A 17,500-nucleotide genomic window follows, 5' to 3' on the forward strand; every position below is an offset into this window, starting at 1 on the left:
TCAAGAATGCAATTAAGACAGTGCGGCAAACACATGATAAACAATTAAGGGAAAGATAAGGAAAGTGAACATCTCTCTGGCTATTCTCAGAGATCAGCCTCAACGCCGTCGAGTCTGGCAGTTCACTCGAGCAGATTGGCAGGTTCTGCAAGCAGAATCTCTCTTCAGTGCTGCTCTCCCATATCTCCTGCCCTTGATGTTAACTCTCCTTTTTTCACTAAAATGAGCGCAAAAAATATTGTGCATTACATACCTGTAGGTGAAATGAATACCACGTGACCAAGGGAATGGGGGATCTTTGTTAATTTGAAATTTTTTGTCACGGCCTCATAACGGACTTGAAGCATACTTGGCCAAGAACATTTCGGACACACCTGCCTTGAAGTACAGCTTTGTTTTCATCAACGGATGCCGGCGCAAGCACGTCGGATAGGGCCAAGGATCGCAGCTGCCACATTCGATCCAAACCCGAACCAGGCAAAGGGGTCGGGTCTCGGAGCTGCAAGACCCCAACACTTGGAGATCCTGAAATGCTGAGATAAACTTGTAACATTTTAAAGCAACTAGTTTCCGAAACAAGATGATATTCAATATCCAAGATGGACAAAAATCCAACTTCTCACAGTTCAGGTAAACTCCGTTCGCTCGGGTGGACTGATGTACCCTTTGATGGCTTGGGTATGAATCTGGAATTTGTCCATGGTGCTGGTGACAGCTTTCAGACTCTTCACGAAGGACACCGTGAGATCTTTAACGACCACCATGGAATGATGCCAGTCGAGACATCCGTTTAACGTCTATCCGAGGGATCGTACACACATTGATGAATCACCCTGCATGCGAAACACCGGAATGACAGTTTATGGCTGGGTTGGGATTCAAGCTCAGGTGAGACGGCTTAGAGGTGAGTGTGTATACCTGTGAGCCATGCTGTACAGGTAAACAAATATGGGTTTGCTGGGGGTGGGGGGGGGTGCAGCTGATGCACTACCCCCTGTGGATTGGAGGAATAATTTGAGTGTACGGGCAACAACTCACCACCTCCTTGGGAAAGGCACTGTGAGATCGTCCAAGGGTTGGTGCACAAACATCGACATGTACGCCTTGCCTGCGAAACACCAGGATGGCAGTTTATCGCCGAGTCAAGATTCAAACTCTCTCTGGACAGTCTTTTCCACTGACAGCTCCGTCACAGAGGAAGACTCAGTAAACCAATTCGAGGTAGATTTAATCAGATTGCACACCAACATGTTCAGTGTCATTAACATTGTCACATTGGTGTGTCATGGTTCTTGTACACTCACTGACCCAATCACAGGAGCTGTTTTTTAATGTGAGAGTCATCCTGTGCATCGGTGATGATATCTATGTCTATCTATCCAAGTTGTTTCACCCTCACTTTGTTTTGGGGAATCCATTCAAAGGGAAGTTTCACTCGAACCAAGTTTGCATTTCCTTTGGTTAAAAACAATTAATCAAATTAGCTCCACCTTTCCACCCAAGTCTCTCCATGAACCGGCTGACCCCGTCATTTTCTGCTTCCAGCCCCTTTAAGCTGACGTCAGACTTTGTTTTTGGACCGATGACGGTGACACATTCGGTCCCAACGGATGGATGAATCTGTCTCCTCGAAGGCGACAATGTTTCCAAACACGGCCATTGTTACGGGTTCCTGAACAATCAATAACCTCCTTCACCAATCTGTTGTTTCCTGGACAAACAAACGTGCCGACCATTCCAGTCTTCCACACTGAGGAAACATGCACATGATTCACCCTGAGGGAAGCCACAACCAAAGGGTTTTATTGCGCACTCTCCGCCCCCCCCCTGGTGACGTCAATCTTGGAACATTCTCGGATACGTGAATGTAAAACACTGGGCGGTGTATAAACACGGTTGGGTTTGATTTCTATCTTGAAAATGTTTAACGTGTGGTACATTGTTTATCTCTTTGTCGACCGGTGCGGTTACGGAGAGTGAGGAGAGAATTATAATAAATATGATGCAGACTCGGCGCATTTCAAAACACCGTTTGAGGAAACCGGAAGTGCGTAATAACGACGGTGTTGTTGCCACCAGGTGATCAGAGGCTGGATCAACACTTAATATTATTGTTGTTCAGGTTGGCTTCTGAGTTTTAATATTAATGTCATTATTATTCAGAATTTTAATTGTGTGGTAGTTTTTTCGAGGAACACGATCAATTGATGAGTTTTCCTGCTTCATCGGTCACGTGGTCCGGCGACGCGAATCTGCCGCTGAGAAACCGTGATTGTGTCGTGATCACGTGATTTACTTTCTCCACAACACTTCGGGCCCTCGACTCGTGTTCCTCACAGTCTCCTGCAGTCACCGCGATGCGCGATGATCCGGGAGGATTCACGATCGGTTCACCCGAGGATGAGGAGTCCGGACCCGGTACGTGACGTTCTCTCAGTGACGAGATCTTGTGGTTCCTGGATGTTTCCTTTTCACGGATTGTTCGTGTTTCAGATGGTGTTGTGAAGGTGAAGATCGAATCCGAGTTCGTGGATGATTCGTTCCCTCCATACGAAGGTTTGAACCACCAACTCATTCCCTCATTCATTCCTGATGAAACTCATTCCCTCCACCACCGAAGGTGAAGGATCACGATATCTCACAAAGTTGTGGACGGATTCGGATGAACCTTGGTGGACACGGTTGGGTTCGTGTAGTAAATCTCTGCTGTGGTTAATTGAATCACCTTGTTGTCCTTTTTTAATGAATGTTATTGTTAAACTGTTAAACGTTCCTGACACGTTTGTTTTTGTCCTTTTCTTTTTCCCAGATCTTGTTGTGAAAATGAACATCAAATCTGAGTTTGTGGATGAATCGCCCTCTCAAGACAAAGGTCTGAACCTCAACGACATCGTCGTTGTACCATTTACAAACAACGATTAATGTACATTCTGCGGAGGTTGTTGTCCAGACAGACGTTGTACTTACCTTCATGCCGTGTAGGTACTCGAACCCCAAGCTCGTTTAGAAACCGAATTTGTTTCGATCGTCGAGACGTTCACAGAGAACTTGCACGTGGCCCACGGGTGTGATCGAATCGATCGGTCACCGACATGAACTCCCATCCATGAAAATACCGAGTACGAGTACACTGAACGGATCAGAACACAACAGAACAAAAGGAGTTCAGCAGAGAGGGAAACACCAACAGCGGAGTTGAAGGGCAAGACAGTGGGCGGCAGACGAAAAATGGGTTTGAGGAGTAATTGGGTGGATAAGATGGACACAGAAGAAAACTCTCAGGAGATAAAGTTTAAATTTGGAAGGAGGACAGGGTGGGGTGGGGGTTAACGAGGGTAAAAAAGATCATCGTTTTGGATGGGGGATGATTTGAGATGGTGGGGAACAGCTGTCTTCAAAACCTGGAGGGAAGAAGGAGATTGAAGAGAATCTCGAAGTTGGTTCCACAGGTAAGGAAAAAAGAGGAACAAATGAGTGGACGTGAGCAGCAATCTTGGATTTAGGCAGTTCCACCAGAAGGTCAGGCCAGATTATATCTGTGACTTGCTGCAGATACCATGTAAACCTGTAATAACCTGTTTCACGGTCGGGTTGTCGGCGACAAAACCGTCTCTCCCACCAGGTTTTCTGGTGAGAGTTCCCTGAAAATATCTGCTGTTCTTCCTCCGCTCCTATCGGTTCTTCTGACCACGTGCTTGTCAAAGTAGACATCTCTCTGGCTGTTATTAGAGAACCAGCTCACCGCAGTCGAGTCTGGCATTTCACTCAGGCCGACTGGCAGGATCTTCAAGCAGCCATCAAACTTCTAGACTGGTCTCCTACCGCTATTTTCTCCAACATCAACTCGTCCTGGGAATTCTTTTAAAGAAACTTGCTCTCTCTCATGCACGGATTTATCCCCTCTCGTCTTCAGTTGTCCAACCCTTCAATGGTTCATTGAAGCTTGTGGCGAGGCAGTTGTCCTGAAACAACTTGCCTTTGCCTCATGGAAAGCAAACCCACCTCAGGGTAATCTCAGTTCCTTCCATAAAGGTCGGAATAAGTGTATCTACCCTCAGGAGAGCCAGAAAACAACATCTTTCTAAGCTCGTCTGAACTCTCAAACCTCTCTCCCTTCTCCAAATCCTGGTGGCGTCTCATCACATCTGCTTCTGGTGTATGTTCCCCCTCTATCCCCTCCCTCACCTCAAATGGCCGCACTGCTGATACCGCACGTGAAAAGGCGGAATGCTTAAACTCGGTGTTTCATCGAAATCCTGTGTCCGAAACCCATCGCATTCTGTGCCCACCTTACCCAGTCGCACCCAACTGACCCTGGACTTTGTGTCTTCTTCTGACAAGGTGGATAGCTTGCTGTCAAACCTCGACTAAGATTCTGCAACCGGTCCAGACGGCATCAGCCCTCGTGTCGTAAAAACCTCCTCCTCTGCTCTTGCTCATCCTCTCTCTGTTCTATTCACCCTCTCATTTGCTCAAGGTCATCTGCCATCTGCTTGGAAATCAGCAAACATCACTGCCCTGCATAAAAAATGTGCTGAAATAGATTCCTGCAACTACAGACCAATCAGCCTTCTCCCAATCATCAGCAACGTTATGGAATCCATTGTCGCTTCAGACATTAAATCCTTCCTCTTCTCCAATGGCTTGATTTCCAATCATCAATTTGGTTTCAGACCAGGTCACTCTTCCCTTTGTGTGCTGCTTCTTCTCTCCCAACAATGGAGGCAGGTCCTCTATGCCAGACATGAAATCAAACCCATGTCCCTCGACATATCTCGTGCTTTTGACACGGTCTGGCACCCTGCCCTGCTCACCAAACTCTCTTCCTATGGTATCCAAGGCCATCTCCACTCATGGCTCGCAGACTTCCTCTCCTGTCGCAGTCAACGTGTGGCTCTCAATGGAGTTCTTTCATCCCCTCTTCCTGTCCAGGCTGGAGTTCCTCAAGGCAGCGTTCTGGGCCCTGTTCTTTTTCTGGTTTTCATCAATGATCTCTCCGACTCTCTGGAAAATTCTCTTTATCTCTGTGCTGATGACTCCACCCTCTGCTGTACCATCTGTCATCTCTCAGACCAGAAAGCAGCAGCTTTTTCACTCTCTGCAGATCTGGGTAAAATCACAAACTTGTCCAACACATGAAACATGTCTTTCAATCCAGACAAATCTCACACTCTCACGATGTCTCTCACGTGCCCAACGCATGGGGGTTGGGGTTTGGAGTGGGGTGGGGTGGGTGCATGTCCAAACGTTGTTTGGAGGAGGATGCCGGAGAGAGCTCACCGACCAAGCCGGTTGCCCGAGGACAGGCGCTGCCACGCCAGGCCGTGAGGGGAGTAGACGTCGCGACCTGCCCACCGTCGTGCCACGAGGGTGCGGGTAAGACCCTTCGGTCTCGTGGGCCTGACCGTTCATCCAGGCTCCACATCACATTCGGTCCACGGACCTGTCTGCCACCCTTGTTTTTGGGGGTGGCTTTTCTTTGCTTTTTGTATAAATACATGTGGCGCCGTCTCGTAAGTAGACTTGTTTAAGTGACTGAGTGTGCGAATAAAACGCTTTATTCGGTGGTAATTCTTTTATCTGCTTGCTTTCACTGTACATACTGTAACGGTTGTGGAAATTTGCATTACACCATAAAGGGCCCTCAGGTGAGACACACACACACATACACACACATATACACACACATAACCTCACATACACATACACACACACATACACACACATACATACACACACACACACATAACCTCACACATACACAGACACATACACACACACATACATACACACACACACATACATACACACACATGCACACATTCACACACATTCACACACACACACACACACACACACACACACACACACACACACACACACATACACAGACACATACACACACACACACACACATAACCTCACACATACATACACACATAACCTCACACATACACACACACATACACACATAAACATTCTGCTCTGCATAAACATTCTGCTCCATTCACCCCATCGTTAACCCGAGGTTATCTTCCGTGTGCTCGTAAGTCAGATCACATCATGTTCTTCATCCGTCATTACTCATGATATTTATGTTCGAGAAAACACAACCCGTTGTTTGCTGAGAAAAACATTAAGTGGGGGAGAAATGGGGGTGGGGAGGGTAGAGGAGGGAGGAGTAGAGAGAGGAGCGGCGTGGGGGAGAAGAGGAGGGGGAGGAGGGGAGGGTAGAGGAGGGAGCGTGAAGTGTGAGAAGAGGAGGGAGGGGGTAGAGAGAGGAGAGGCATGGAGGAGAAGAGGGGGGAGGAGGGGAGGGGGAAGGTTGATGGAGGAGGAAGAGGGGACGAGGGGAGGGCGAGGGTAGAGAGCGGAGGGAGGGGAGGAGAAGAAGAAGGGTAGGGTGGTGAGAGAGGAGGGGGGAGGGATGGGAGGCAGCCTTTTTCATTGCATAAAACCCCAATGTCGAACACGTCCTCAAATATTTCTCGGACACACATTCACCGATGTTTTTCACTCTTGGTACATGGATAATAAGTCATGGATTACATGTGAACGTCATTTTATTTCGAGATCAGATCCAAAATGGCCGACTGACAGCCATTGTGTCACTGAAATATGTCCCCAACCATTTCTCAGACTTGCTCGCTCTGATTCTATTCAAACTTGGCAAAAGTACATCACATGACGGCAAACACGTGTAACTCATTTTATTTTTCAATCCGATCAAAGATGGGCGACTGTGACTGTGACTGTGATTCACACCAGGGTAGAGTGACCTGGTCTGAATTCAAATTGATGATTGGAAATCAAGCCAATGGAGAAGAGGAAGGATTTAATATCTGAAGCGATGATGGATTCCATAACCTTGTTGATGATTGGGAGAAGGCTGATTGTTCTGTAGTTACAGGGATCTGTTTTTACACCTTTTTATACAGGGCGGTGATGTTTCCTGATTTCTCCGAGACCTTCAAAGTTCCCCGATATCCCGATATTGTTCCCCTTCAAACGACGGTGGTGGACATCCTTGATGGTGACTCTGCTTGTAGCATTCGTCACAGTTGTGTGAGGTGTTTGAAGTGTTGTTGCGGTTATGATGAGATGGTTGAAGCGTTGTAGTGGTTACGGTGAGGTCAGCGAGTTTGAATTGATGCAGGGATTTTTATATGGACATTGTGATTTTTATGGGAATGTTGTCGCATTATGGTTCGAGTACGGTGAAGGTCTGAGGTGATGGTCGGTTCTTTCAAGAATTGAATAACAGGACACAGACACAAACATTGATTTTTTAATGCAATACATGGTTATCGAGTTGGTATCAATGAGAGGGGCCATGAAATTTTCTTCATCACATCGATTCAGCTTTCCCATTTTACCTCCATCACCGAAGGCGGAAGGACGTTGTTTTCACACCTGTGTGTGTCTCTCTGTCTGTGTGCAGGATATCTCAAAAGTTGTGGACAAATTCCTCAAAAAGGAATTCGGACGAAACTTGGTGGACACTTTGGGTATGCGACAATGATGAACTGATTAGATTTTGGTGAAAATACGGATCCGGATCTGGATCCAGATAACAGAATTTTTCAATTTTTAAAGTGATTCTTCACCATTGAGAGGGGGACAAAAACGATATATATATATTTATATATTGAAAAATATATATATAAAAAAATATATATATATATGATATGTCGAAAAATTTTGGACCCGATCTGTTCCACTGGATCAGGCATTGCGTGGCGGATGTACACGCGCTACCGAGTGTCATGCTAGTTTCGTGTGATTTCTCCTGTGGAGTTTCCATGGAGAGTCGTTCGATGTTTGGACAGTGTGCTGTCGTTTTCAATTTCAAGCAGGATTTTAAACTCTCCTCATTCAATTGGTTTCTCAGTGTGCTTTTTATGAAATCCATCGTTGAGATCACTTGCTCGCACAGGTAAGTCGATCCGAAGATGGGCAGAATGCCATATTCCTATCTCTTCACGTTACTCTAGGTTTCCCATGAAGAATTCTAAACTTCAAACACTATTTGGTCGTGTTTTTTTAAGATCATGCATTTCGGTCCATCTGTGTTGAAGTGCCAGGGTAGATCTGTGCCTTTCTAGATTTTCGAGTTTGGTTGTGAGGACACTTTTGCCTCCAAAGTGGTCAAAATCACTCAAATGACAGGTCGCTTGAAATGTATGGTTTAAAAAAATTTGATTATGTTATTTAAAACACCAGCTTTCTCAAATTTTAACACATGAAAGACCTTATCATTTCGAGCTTATTAGGTGTTCACTCGTTATTGTAGCATTTATATTTTTGGAGATATCATGGAAAATGTGTCCATTTTAGGCATCTGAAAAATAATGTTTTTTGCACATCCATGCTCAGAGGCCATTTTAAAATTATAATACTTACAGTCTTGAGCTTTGTACACAATACACTACACGAGTAGTCGAGTTGGCCTGCATAGTTTCTCCTTCCTCCACCATATCTCACATTATTTAACAGCCTCCTGAAAGTGGTCAAAATCACTCATATGACAGGTCGCCTGAAATGTATGGTTTTTTATTTATTTATTTTTTATTTAAAATCCAACCTCTTAAATTTTAACACATGAAAGACCTCCTCATTTCGAGCTGAGGAAGTGTTCAGTCATTATTGTAGCATTTATACTTTTGGAGATATCATGGAAAATGTGTCCATTTTAGGTGTCTGAATATCATGTTTTTTGCACATCCATGCTCAGAGGCCATTTTAAAATTAAAATACTTACAGTCTTGAGCTTTGTACACAATACACTACACGAGTAGTCGAGTTGGCCTGCATAGTTTCTCCTTCCTCCACCATATCTCACATTATTTAATAGCCTCCTGAAAGTGGTCAAAATTACTCATATGACAGGTCGCCTGAAATGTATGGTTTTTTTGAATTAATTTTTTATTTAAAATCCAACCTCTTTTAAATTTTAACACATGAAAGAGCTCCTCATTTCGAGCTGAGAAAGTGTTCAGTCGTTATTGTAGCATTTATACTTTTGGAGATATCATGCAAAATGTGTCCATTTTAAGTGTCTGGAATGTCATGTTTTTTGCACGTCCATGCTCAGAGGCCATCTTGAAATTACAATACTTACAGTCTTGAGCTTTGTACACAATACACTACACGAGTAGTCGAGTTGGCCTGCATACTTTCTCCTTCCTCCACCATATCTCACATTATTTAACAGCCTCCTGAAAGTGGTCAAAATCACTCATATGACAGGTCACCTGAAATGTATGGTTTTTTTGAATTTATTTTTTTATTTAAAATCCAACCTCTCTTAAATTTTAACACATGAAAGATCTCCTCATTTCGAGCTGAGGAAGTGTTCAGTCATTATTGTAGCATTTATACTTTTGGAGATATCATGGAAAATGTGTCCATTTTAGGTGTCTGAAAATCATGTTTTTTGCACGTCCATGCTCAGAGGCCATTTTGAAATTACAATACTTACAGTCTTGAGCTTTGTACACAATACACTACACGAGTAGTCGAGTTGGCCTGCATACTTTCTCCTTCCTCCACCATATCTCACATTATTTAACAGCCTCCTGAAAGTGGTCAAAATCACTCATATGACAGGTCGCCTGAAATGTATGGTTTTTTTGAATTTATTTTTTTATTTAAAATCCAACCTCTCTTAAATTTTAACACATGAAAGATCTCCTCATTTCGAGCTGAGGAAGTGTTCAGTCATTATTGTAGCATTTATACTTTTGGAGATATCATGGAAAATGTGTCCATTTTAGGTGTCTGAAAATCATGTTTTTTGCACGTCCATGCTCAGAGGCCATTTTGAAATTAAAATACTTACAGTCGTGATCTTTTTACACAATACACTACACGAGTAGTCGAGTTGGCCTGCATAGTTTCAGCTTCCTCCCATTTCTAACACGATTTAACAGCCTCCTGAAAGTGGTCAAAATCACTCGTATGACAGGGCGCTCATAATGCATGGTTTTTTTTAATTAATTTTTTTATTCAAAGTGTAACCTCTCCTAAATTTTATCACATGAAAGATTTCCTCATTTCGAGCTGAGGAAGTGTTCAGTCATTATTGTTGCATTTATACTTTTGGAGATATCATGGAAAATGTGTCCATTTTAGGTGTCTGAAAATCTGGATCACGATTGTGGATTTTATTCCAATGACTGCGCATAATACACTTGCATGTTGATCCTGCTCTGCACTTCTTGTTCAACAGGACCAGGAGAAACCAACGGCGTGGAGATGCACCAGGACTGCAGGAAAAAGGTTTCTTCACACAGCCGTCTTTTCCCAAGATGTCTCAACACGTGAGCCACATTCTGCACCTGAGCTCCCGGTATGAAGGATACAATTCCATCAGCAACCTGGTGGGTCCACCTCTCATATTTTCCCTTCCCGGGTCCTTCATGCACGTGACCGTGCCGAGAACATACGGGGCATGGTGTGACCACTTGTCCCGATGTACACCCCGACGTTGTCCCAAGAATCCCGAGTGGTTTAAAAGCCAGGATTTCATCGAGTTACTTTTCGATGAGCCAGTCTTCCCGACCAGACCGATCGATCTTGGTGTCGTCCCCAGATGGTTATGTGGTTCGGATTCTGGCCAGGTCCTGGGATGAAGGTGAAGAGTCTGCTGTGTACAGGTACCAATGACCCTTTTGGTTTAAATCTCCAACGAGTTTTAAAGTCTTTATGCTCATGAGTCCAAAAGGGACGAAATGACAAATTTTCGTTTGTTTTGTGAGTATGTTGAGCCTCTGACTGGTTTTACATGATGACAATGGGATTTCAAAAACATCTTCATTATCTAAATGGATTAGTTACCTTTTTGTAGCCATGTTTTTTTCACCAGGTTAGTTACCTCGTATTGTATGACATGAGCCACACCCTAATACACAATGTCTTCTTCATGGTAAAATCAAAAGGATGCTCCTCAAAATGTTTCCTTTGGTGATGAACGATGCAGGTGGCGGACGCTGTGGTCCGGCTCTGTGGACACCAATCTTCCACTGAACGACCCTTTCACGTTTTCCCCAACGATACAACCACCGGGTTTTGCGACGAACATCCTCCGTCTGGAGTTCAATTGCTCCCTGAGCGCTTACCCCATGGAACTGGCCGCTGTTGTTCTGTACGGTGTCCTGGTGGACATTATGCAACCGAAGAACAGCAAGAATGAAAATGTTGCTGAGTCAGACAGACTTCGGCAGAAACAAAACAGGATGGAAAGAAAGAGGAGACGAGATCTGGTCAAACAGATGGAGGAAGAAAGGAGGGCAAACAAAGAGGAAGGGAAGCTTTCCCCCTTCACTAAAAATGGATATTTTGACATTTTACCTTTTGAGGTGAGTATGTGAACCCCTACTATGTATGTTTGATGAGTGTGAGTATGTGAACCCCTACTATGTATGTTTGATGAGTGTGAGTATGTGAACCCCTTCTATGTATGTTTGACAAGTGTGAGTATGTGAACCCCTACTATGTATGTTTGACGAGTGTTAGTATGTAAACCCCTACTATGTATGTTTGATGAGTGTGAGTATGTGAACCCCTACTATGTATGTTTGATGAGTGTGAGTATGTGAACCCCTACTATGTATGCTTGATTAGTGTGAGTATGTGAACCCCCACTTTGTTTGATGAGTGTGAGTATGTGAACCCCTACTATGTATGTTTGATGAGTGTGAGTATGTGAACCCCTACTATGTATGTTTGATGAGTGTGAGAATGTGAACCCCTACTATGTATGTTTGATGAGTGTGAGAATGTGAACCCCTACTATGTATGTTTGATGAGTGTGAGTATGTGAACCCCTACTATGTGTGTTTGATGAGTGTGAGTATGTGAACCCCGATAATGTGTGTTTCATGAGTGAGTATGTGAACCCCCACTATGTATGTTTGATGAGTGTGAGAATGTGAACCCCTACTATGTATGTTTGATGAGTGTGAGTATGTGAACCCCTACTATGTATGTTTGATCAGTGTGAGTATGTGAATCTTTTCTTCTTCTTTTCTGACTTGCTTTTCCAGATCACATCATCTCATTGTTTGGCTTCAGAATGGTTTCAGACGAGAGTGTCAACAATGAAATGGCTGTCCAATTCTGTTTGTGTTTGGAAGTCCTTGATGGCTTCACTTGTGGTAACCTGGGTTGTTTTGAGGATTACTAGTGTTTCATTTGATGGACATCCTTGACTATCTGGACAGTGACAGCGAGTCAGGTTGATGCACTGATAATTCAATCGATTTTTTTTTGTTGCTTCCTTACTTCCACGACAGATTATAGAAATTATTTTACAGGGGGGGGGGCGGTGTGGCCCCGCCTCCAATAGCATCCTGATCCGGGAATTTGCATATCGGCGCCTCCTGCCGGCTATAAAGGCACGAGAATTACCAGGTCGAGTGAAGTTGCTTTTGGAGACAAGGAGCGTCGCGTTGGTGGAGTTGAGTCGAGTGCGTGCGGTGGAGCTGTGGGCGGCTGGTCGGGGCAGGGGAGCTCGGGTCCGAGGCCAGGAGGACGGCAGTCGGCGACGAGGCTGCGGTGTGGGGGATCGCTCGTCTCGTCGCGGGACCCAATTCAGCCAGCCACTCCCCGCCCCCAGGGCATCAACAATTTTCCCCTTCCCCCGCGCTGAGATAGTGCAAAATGTGGCCCCGTTCCTCCCCCACCCCAAATGTGCCAACAAGCACGCCAGGGGCCCGGAGTCGGGGCACAGCGGCGAGGACACCTTGCGGCTTGCCTGCCAACGCGTCACGAGGACGCGGGTAAGACCTCCCCGGTCTCGCGGACATGGCCGCTCCTCCAGGCCCCGCGCACATCTGGCCTACAGGCCTGTCTGCCTCCTTCTCTGTGAGGGTGGCTTCTTTCTTTTGCTTTTGTGTGAATGTGTGTTGGCACCGTCTGTGAAGTTGAACTCTTTAAGTGTTGCCGTGTGTATGCGTTTGCCGGTTGTATTTCCTTTGCTTTCTATGTGCATTTTGATTATTGTGGCTGTATATACATGCTTTCCGTGTGCCGTGGAATAAAATGCTAGCATGTTGAACTGTGCCCGTTTCGCTTCGTCTCCTTCCTTTTCATTGACTCTCCATCCTGCTTCACGTAAGGGGTTCGGAGTGGGTGCAACATCCCGTAAGTACTCGGAACCGTCAAGGCCGACGATAACACCGCTCGGTTATCACTGCAGCACGGAACGGACCGCTTAAGCGGTTCGTGTCTGGAGTCGGCCTGTGGCGTGGTACGATCGCCCGGTCGACCACTCGCGCAGGTACTTAGGTACATCGAATTTGGCAAGCAACCCTATCCTGCATGTGTGGGCAATTGGCACGATCGTGGTGAGGTTAAACCCCCACCCGTGACTCGCGCCTGGCGTTGTTCCGAGAGGGTCACGACAGAATTGTCCGTCCGGTGGGCGACATACCGCGATTCGAGTTACGTGGCCGTTTGCACGCCGGCGGGCGCGACCCGCAACAATATGTTATGCGCTACCGTGTACCGCAAATACCTGCGATCTTCCCGGGACTGCACAACCCCATAGAAATGAGAACCAAGTTCTTCGTCCCCAAACCAACGATTGAGGTTGTGCACCCGAGGTGTTGCGTGACTGTGCACCACGGTCGGATGGATTCATCACCTGCAACGAAGGACCACCGCCCACCGATACGCCAGGCCAGAAGAAGCCTGGGTCACTGGAGCTCCAAACAGGGATTCCTGCAATTCCTGCAGCACTGACACACCTGCACCTGCCCAGGTGTGACACACCATTACTGTCAGTTACAACTGACATTCCCAATTGAATGAAGCGTTTGCTCCGGTTTATGCGCAATGCCAATCCCGACGGTCCGTTCATCCCCCCCCCCCCCCACAGGATTGTTATCGGGACGAGAACAAGACATTCACGATCTTTAAGGGCCTGCTCACCTCGTGATGTCATCCTGGTAAACAACCACTTGATGGTTTGGTCGATGATTTACATTGAAGGTTTTTATTTATTTATTTAACTTGTGAACACAAGATCAAACCAGGAAAGTGACAATGGGGTCACAGATTTGATACAAAAGCAACGGATGAACGAACTGTAAAAGAGGTGACAATGGGGTGAGAAAAGATCGCGGATTGGGAGGGGGTTACCATGAGTTGGTGGTGCACTGCCTGCTTGAATCCCTGAAGGAATTGAACGGTCTCAGGAAGGTAGTTCCACAAACGGGAGAAAAGAGGAAACAAGGAGTTGAGGAGTGCGGTAAATCTGGAATTTGTGATAAACAGGAAAGGGATAGTGGAACAACCCGTGTGTCTGGGAGAAGCTGGACACGGTCCTCCGAGCTATTCAGTGAGTGTATCATCACAAGCTCATCTTGTCTTCTTTTGTCTTTGGCACAGGAGGAGTCCTTTCGGCCCATCATGCCTGCACTGCACCAACCCCAGTGTCGTCAGCCATCCATGTACAAGCTTCCGTTACCATGGATACAAGCCTCTATCTCCAAAACCCTTTTTCTCCAATATATCCAGGTACTGATATAAATCCCGTTTAAACTTAAACCTAATTAAAGTCACGTGACCGGTCTTTGCGAACGAGCTTTGCGATCCCCGTTACGAGTCAGGAGCGGAACCTTGCCGCCAAATTTCAGCCAGATCGGCCCAGCAGTTTCGCCGGATGAGTCGAAAGGAGACGGATGGACAGAAGGTGAACGATGACAATACCTGATGTGGAATTCCAATTCCCAATAAGCGCTCAAGGCTGCAGGTTAGCATCATTGGCTGAGAGTGTGGATGCGCCGCTGTTGCAGTGCCCTCTGCTGATTGGGGCAAGAATTTGTAATGTGGCCATGGTGCCGGCGTGGCTAATGTGGCCACACACACACACACACACACACACACACACACACACACACACACACACACACACACACACACACACACACACACACACACACACACACACACCAACTTAGAAGGTCCCCACCATTTCTCAGACACCAACATCGACTTTGTATCCCTCGTGTCTGAAGTCACTGGATATAAACGAAAAAGCAATCTTTCAACCAAACACAGATGTGAAACTAGAGACTTCATGGAACACCTTACCTGCGCAGTCTTCAGAAACAAGGACATGGGCGTGGTCTACTAGCAGAAAATTTGATTGGTTGTGATGACGTAAAATGAAGGAACATTTTATCCAAGTCCTGCTCAATGGAAGGGGTTTTGAAAGTGCCAACAAGGCGATTTGTGTTCTCCAGTGTTTAATCACATGATTGAATGGAAATAAAATTAAGATTTTACAGGTTGTAGGAAAAAAAAAATCCCAGAAGTTTACCGCCGTTGATCGGCGTCTTTTACACCACCTTATTGCAAAACCCCCGATGAATCACTCGCAGAGAATGAACTTGAACCTCATGGAAGTTCCTCGTGCGAGCACGGTCGTTTTGGGTGATTTATTTAATGGACATCCATAATTATTGGAAAGACGATGCTGTGCTTCATTGCCAACAAAGTAATGGCTATCAACTGTTCGACAAAGGACGTCATCGTGATGTGAAAATACACAAAGCTTTGTGCCATTAATTATTTACATGGGAGCCAAATGGACCGGGTAGACCACCCTGAGGGAGACACCTGATCGGATCTGGGTGTTCGTTAACAGCGATGGGAAGGAGATATCTGGGGCTTGTGAATGCACAGGATAATTTAACCCTAAATAGGTAACCTGGGGTTGTGAGACCGCAAAGTAAGCAAGAGTGATGTCTGTAATTCTACAGGAGGGATGTGACACCATTCTTCCACGAGGAAGTCAATCAACTCACACCCGTTTGATGGAGGTGAAAAACGCTGTCTCAGGCCTCGCTCCAGAATTATCCAATGAATGTTCGATTGGGTTCAGATCTGGTGACTGAGAAAGCCGTAACATATGGATAACATCGGTGTCGTGCTCATCAAACCGTGGGGAGTACACACGTGCTTTGTGGATGGCGGCATCGGGGGGGGGTATGGCCTCGGCATTTTTTATTTAACAAAAGGTTAAAAAAAATCAAAATCATGGAGAAAATCAAGAAACCAAAGAGCCAGAAATCAAAACAATAATCAAAACAAGTCAATGAACCAGGGAAAAGAAAGCAGAAACGAAGAATCAAGAAACTGAGGCAGAATGCATGAAACTAAATCAATCATACAGAAACAGTGAATCAAAACAAGAGTTTGGCCACAAATACAGGAAGAAGTCAAGGAAGAATAAATCAACAGCAAAAATTATCGTCCTTCTTGACTTGTGCCGATGTACTCTGCCACACCTCGAGGGGCTTCAAAAGTGAGGGGTGGGAAGTGTCTCCTGGAGAAGCGAGAGCACGAACGGCGAACAATGGGGGGGGATTGACTGGGTGAACCCCTCCCCCCCCCCAGTGTTGGACTGTGGACAACCCCGGCGTTACCCCAGACCTGGATGGGCCGCCTGATGCACGGGCGGCTTTGTGCCCCACAGGTACCTTTTCCTTGGTTCGTTTGAAGGTTTTTCCCTGTGGGGCCTTGCCCAGGGGAGCCTTTCCTTTGATCCAGGCCCTCCTGAACTTTCGCACTGTCCATTCATCCCAAGTGCCAATATCATCAAAGTCGGAGGAGGAACATTTGCTCTCTGTTTCAGGCACCAGAGTCCTTTGAACAGAGGTTTCTTCCAACAAACCCGTCACCAGATCATCCACTTCTTCCATATAGTCCTCCCCTCTCACATCAGTGGGCCTAGCACACGATGTAACCACATCCATCTCCTCTACTGCAGGAGGCGGGAGAACTGTGGCCTCCTCCTCATTCTCCTCTACCTTTCTCTCCTCATTTTCCTCCATCCTTCCGTCGTCCTCCTTTACTGTGGTTGGGTGACGGGGGGGGGGCGGGGGAGGAGAGGACACATCAGGCACAACAACCCTCAGCCCCGCACTTGCCCCAGGGGCAACACCCCTACTTCCACCCGCAGAGGCATGCATTCCGCAAGCATAGCTCCACGGGCAGGAGCGGTAAGTGTGTCTCGTTCCACCACAGTGAATGCAACAACGTACATGGTTTTCACAACGCTCTATTAAATGTCCCAACTCGCCACACTGAGTGCAGACATCCACACCACACCAGGTAACCAAGTAGCCAAGATGTAATTTTCAGCTGTCCTGCATAAAACACTTGACCCTGGTCCATCCTAACCATCATCCCGTTCAGAATATGGGAGACCGTGTCATCCTCCCTTGTCCGCGGCTTGACTTGGGACTGCTGAGTTCAAGTCCAAATACCGAAGCTGTTCCGGACAAGCCGTATTGGCCATGGGATATGATATACCGAATGAGCCACACCAGGACATCATAGTCACTTTGGCTTTCGTTATACAGGCAGATGGTCAAGACTCTCTCCTGGGTTTCTGAGAGAGAACTCGACCGCCCAGTCTGCCAGAATCCCAGCAGACTGTGTGGTCGCCAACTGGCGACAGAACTCGGCAGATCCCTGCCCTGTCTGT

The 17,500-nt window shown here is 46.2% G+C and overlaps 1 protein-coding gene across 17 annotated transcripts in view; it reads left to right on the plus strand.

Annotated features, from left to right (window-relative positions):
- LOC147007933 (F-box/LRR-repeat protein 4-like) overlaps nucleotides 1–13,065 on the plus strand; it is a 29,133-nt gene extending 16,068 nt beyond the window's left edge. For 2 of the 17 annotated variants that reach the window (XM_085866236.1, XM_085866237.1), the window contains exons 2-4: nucleotides 10,232–10,658; nucleotides 10,982–11,360; nucleotides 12,297–13,065. In XM_085866236.1, the coding sequence (XP_085722362.1) occupies nucleotides 10,546–10,658; nucleotides 10,982–11,360; nucleotides 12,297–13,043 (1,239 nt within the window). In that variant the 5' untranslated portion in view covers nucleotides 10,232–10,545 and the 3' untranslated portion in view covers nucleotides 13,044–13,065. The other 15 variants (XM_085866245.1, XM_085866244.1, XM_085866243.1 and 12 more) reach the window with 14 other exon arrangements.
- The last annotated feature ends 4,435 nt before the right edge of the window (nucleotides 13,066–17,500 follow it).

Source organism: Eptatretus burgeri, chromosome 23, assembly GCF_056783735.1.
Source record: "Eptatretus burgeri isolate ZD-2024b chromosome 23, Ebu_testis_v1, whole genome shotgun sequence".
Taxonomy (NCBI): Eukaryota; Metazoa; Chordata; class Myxini; order Myxiniformes; family Myxinidae; genus Eptatretus; species Eptatretus burgeri.